This window comes from Miscanthus floridulus, chromosome 3 (genome assembly GCF_019320115.1).
Source record: "Miscanthus floridulus cultivar M001 chromosome 3, ASM1932011v1, whole genome shotgun sequence".
NCBI lineage: Eukaryota > Viridiplantae > Streptophyta > Magnoliopsida > Poales > Poaceae > Miscanthus > Miscanthus floridulus.
In genome coordinates this window covers 14,492,191-14,496,614 of record NC_089582.1, presented here as the reverse complement: position 1 = coordinate 14,496,614, position 4,424 = coordinate 14,492,191, and the positions used below count along the sequence as shown (strand labels likewise).

At 49.2% G+C, this 4,424-nt stretch overlaps 1 protein-coding gene across 1 annotated transcript; it reads left to right on the top strand.

Annotated features, from left to right (window-relative positions):
* The first annotated feature begins 678 nt into the window (after nucleotides 1–678).
* LOC136543221 (uncharacterized) lies at nucleotides 679–1,101 on the top strand. Its single transcript, XM_066535730.1, has one exon. It carries the CDS (start codon nucleotides 679–681, stop codon nucleotides 1,099–1,101), a length of 423 nt encoding a protein of 140 aa, XP_066391827.1.
* The last annotated feature ends 3,323 nt before the right edge of the window (nucleotides 1,102–4,424 follow it).

Sequence of the window (4,424 nt, the reverse complement as noted above, 5' to 3'; positions counted from 1 at the left end):
AACATGGAAACTAACCGTATCTCTTTCGAACGGGAGACGCCTAACTGGGTTACACGATCTATGACAATGATACGAAAAGAGGGGTTATACCTAGGGTGGCGACGGAGTCAGGCTAGCGGGGCCATGGCGGGTCGGTGCAGTGGCGAGACAATGCGGTGCAGGCAGACCGACACGGTGGCGAGAACTCCGACTCAACTTTGACGGGCTCTTCTCTACAAAAATGGAACAAAATACTGTTATTTACAAAAAAATTTGGCAGAACCTCCCCTGCATGGTGAGGTTTCCAAAACCTGCAAAAAACAACGGCACGATGGCCGACAAGCACATATGGCTCAACAGAAGCCATGTAGTTTGGATATCAATCCATGCAGAAGAATATATCCAAGTAGTACCACTACTTGTACTACTACTTTCACTATTGCTACTACTACTACCATTGGTTCTTCTACTACTACCACTATTGCTACAACTAATACCATTAGTTGTACTACTACTACTACCACTAATTCTACTACTAATACTACCACTAGTTGTACTAATACTACCACTAGTACAACTAATACTACTACAACTACCACTACCTCGACAATAATAAGTGAGAAGGCATACCTGACGGGCGACGGGGTAGGGGCGGGCGGCGTCAGGATCGGGCGGAGTCGGGGACAGGGTAGAGCACGGATGGCGCCGGGGCACAGGGCCGGCCGGGGTCAGGGCGGCGCGGCCGGGGGAAGGGCTAGCCGGGGGCACGCGCGCGGCCTGGCACGCGGGCAGCGGGCGGCGCGGCTAGGGGAAGGGCCGGCCGGGGGCACGGCGCGGCCGGCGGCAGGGCGCGAAGGCAGCGGGCGGCGCTGGTCGGGGGCAGGGCCGGCCGAGGGCACGGCACACGGGCGGCCGGGCGCGTGGGCAGCGAGGGCAAGGCGGCGCGGGCGGTCGGGCGCGCGGGCAACGCGGCGTCCGGGCGACGCGGGCGCGCAGGCGCGCGGGCGCGCGGGCAGCACGGCGGCCGGGCGTCGCGGGCGCGCGGGCGGCCGGTGGCGGCACGGGCGAGGGGGGTGGGCAGGCGTGAGCGGGCAGGCGTGGGCGCGGGATGGCTGGCAGTGACTGCCCGGCCGGTCAAAAACCGCTAAGTCCGCGGCTTTGCCGAGTGCCAGATCAGGGAGGCACTCGGCAAAGATTTTGTTTTTTTTGTTTTTAATTTCTTTGCCGAGTGCCCCAGATCTGGCACTCGGCAAAGATTTAAATTTTTTTAATTCTTTGCCGAGCGTCTCAGATCTGGCGCTTGGCAAAGAAAATTTTTTTATTTTTAAAATACTTTGCCGAGTGCCCCCTGGACGGCACTCGGCAAAGATTTAATTTTTTTTATTATTTCTTTGCCGAGTGCTCCTGTGGATGCACTCGGCAAAGAGGAAATTTTAAAAAAAAATTAAAACATTCTTTGTCGAGTGCCTGATGGCTGGCACTCGGCAAAGACACCCTTTGCCGAGTGCCATGGCACGGCACTCGGCAAAGTTTTTTTGTTTTTTTTTGTTTTTTTTTGTTTTTGGCCTCCAATTTTTTTGTGCAGCCTTTTTAAAGCACCAGGAACTCCTAGTTACAATTTGGGGATTTTTTTGTGGCTTTTTGTTATATTTAGTTACTTTATTTCGTTTACTTGAATTTTTCTGGAAATTAGAAATTTGAACTGCACGTGGTACGAATAATGGAGTTTAATGATTTGAAAATTGATAGTCATGTTAGTGAGTGTTATGAGAGGCCGTATCCAGGAACGAACCCGAAATTTCGGACATCTTGTTCACGAAACATGTCCGCGAAATTGCGTGTGAAGTGTTTATAAATTCTATAAAAAGCAAACGAAGTCCGAAAATCATGAAACTTGTTGAGATGTCGTGATATCATATGTGGAGGCTATGATAAAAATTTCAGAAGATTTCGTGCACGTTGTCACGTACGACGCTTACAAACCAGGACATCTCCACATGTGATATCAGATATCACATGTGGAGATGTCCTGGTTATCACATGTGGAGATGTCCTGGTTTGTAAGCATCGTACGTGACAACGTGCACGAAATCCCCCTGGACGGCACTCGGCAAAGAAATAATAAAAAAAAAATTAAATCTTTGCCGAGTGCCGTCCAGGGGGCACTCGGCAAAGTATTTTAAAAATAAAAAATTTTCTTTGCCGAGCGCCAGATCTGAGACGCTCGGCAAAGAATTAAAAAAAAATTAAATCTTTGCCGAGTGCCAGATCTGGGGCACTCGGCAAAGAAATTAAAAACAAAAAAAACAAATCTTTGCCGAGTGCCTAACCGCAGGCGCTCGGCAAAGAAGGCCGTGGTAGGGCGCCGTTTCGCGGGCAGCCTATGCCGAGTGGAGAGATTTTCCCGAGAGTCTGGCACTCGGCAAAGAAGTCCTTTGCCGAGTGCCCGTGTTTGCCGAGTGCCCGGCACTCGGCAAAGAAATCTTTGCCGAGTGCAATTCTTTGCCGAGTGTAGCACTCGGCAAAGAAGATCTTTGCCGAGTGTCCGATTTTTGACACTCGGCAAAGAATTTTACACTCGGCAAAGTCTCTGTTTCCAGTAGTGTCACCTGCAGCTTGAAGCGCCGGAACTTCTTTGTACAAAAGTTCACGTCCGGGCGCGGTGGCATCCGGCCGCGCAGATGGCGGACCTCATGGGACATCAGCTTGCTCACGGTGTTGCGGCCACCCAGTAGCTCCAGGTGCAGCGCCCTTCCATCTGACGCGGGCACGGGCCGGGAGAAACGTGCGTGGCCATTGGAGCCAGCGACCTGCGATCATTCGTTATCAACATCGTCGACCTCGATGGCGCCGCCTTCATGGCGTAGCGCGTTCCCGCGTCTTCCAATTGCCCTCTCTCGCAGTCGCAGGTGTGAGTCGGGCAGGGACCACTACTACACAAAGCATTTTTAGGGGCGGCTGGTAACCCTTTGTAGGGGCGGTTTGGCCAGCCGCCCCTACCGAACCGTCTCTACAAATCATGCATTTGTAGGGGCGGTTCCCAGGCCGCCCCTACAAATCGATTTGTAGGGGCGGTTGGTATTACGAGCCGCCCCTATAAATAGATTTGTAGGGGCGGCTCAATCACCAACCGCCCCTACAAATCGATTTGTAGGGGCGGCTGTAGTGCCAGCCGCCTCTATAATACCTATTTGTAGGGGTGGTTCAATCTAGAACCGCCCCTACAGTACGTTTTCCCACAAAAAAAAATTCAAATTTACAATTCAAATTCGACCAGAACTGTTTGTTTCCGCGTATTCCATCCAGCGTTCGCGTTGCCGAACGCACCGCGACCAACGTTCCGAACCGCGTTCGCGTTGCCGAATGCCCCGCGACCAACGTTCCGAACGCGACTACCAGCACAATAGTATTATATAAACTATAATTACAAGTCCAATTCGTAAGGATATATACAATCCATCATTTAATACACAAATTCCATAAACATTGTTATCAACGTCCTAGAGCTAGCCTTTTAGTCTCACGAAGGTGTTGGTACTGAGGATTTCTACCTAAGTCAGACTCTCGGTCATGGTAGGCGCCTTTGACGTGTACAATCTGGTCCAATATGAAGTTGCAAAGGTCGCCGACGAGCTCTAAGAGTTGGTCATCCTTGTATGGGTCTTTTTTCATTCCTTTCTCTTCTCTCCACTACAAGAGAACAAGTTTCGGTTTAGTATTTCATACCATGTATGAAGTTTTTATACAACTGATGAAGAGGTTCAAACTTACCCTTAAGGGGTGTCTCCTATAGGCACTGATGTTACTTATCATAGAACATATATAGTATCCACAATGTACACTCCCAGGCCTCTGCTTGGGGCACTGTGTGTTTTGCATATGAAAATGTTAGGTAATGCTTTTGACAGCCATGTAACGGAGTACTGAAGAAGTAAGTTACACTTACCGCACATAGTGTTTTTATAGCTAGCTTTTCTTTCCTCGCTGGATCATGCCTTCCGTGAGATGAGTGACATAGAACCTAAATGCCCTGTTCGAATTATTTTAGCAAATACAACTTGTTAGTATCCATAAGTGAACGTTACAAGTATGTATACAAACATATAAGCTAATGAGGATTGTCGATATGTATACGTCTTGAGAATCGATATGAAGTCTTTGTATGTCTCCGGGTCCTTATCTATTGAATCAAAGACCCATGCCATGCTCCTCCCGACATCGACGGCTATACAAATCCAGTGGTTGCTGCATGGATTTAATCATAGAACTAGATAAGCTCTTTTGCATCGAATAAAATATATCGAACAAAGCTTTAAGTATATAGTTGAACTTACTCGAAGTTGTATGGTAGCCATATAGTAGAGTGTTGTTGTAGATTTTTGAAAGCCAGAGCAATGTATGCCGCAACCTTAAGGGACTCTTCCTTTAGTTTCGCCGTACAGATG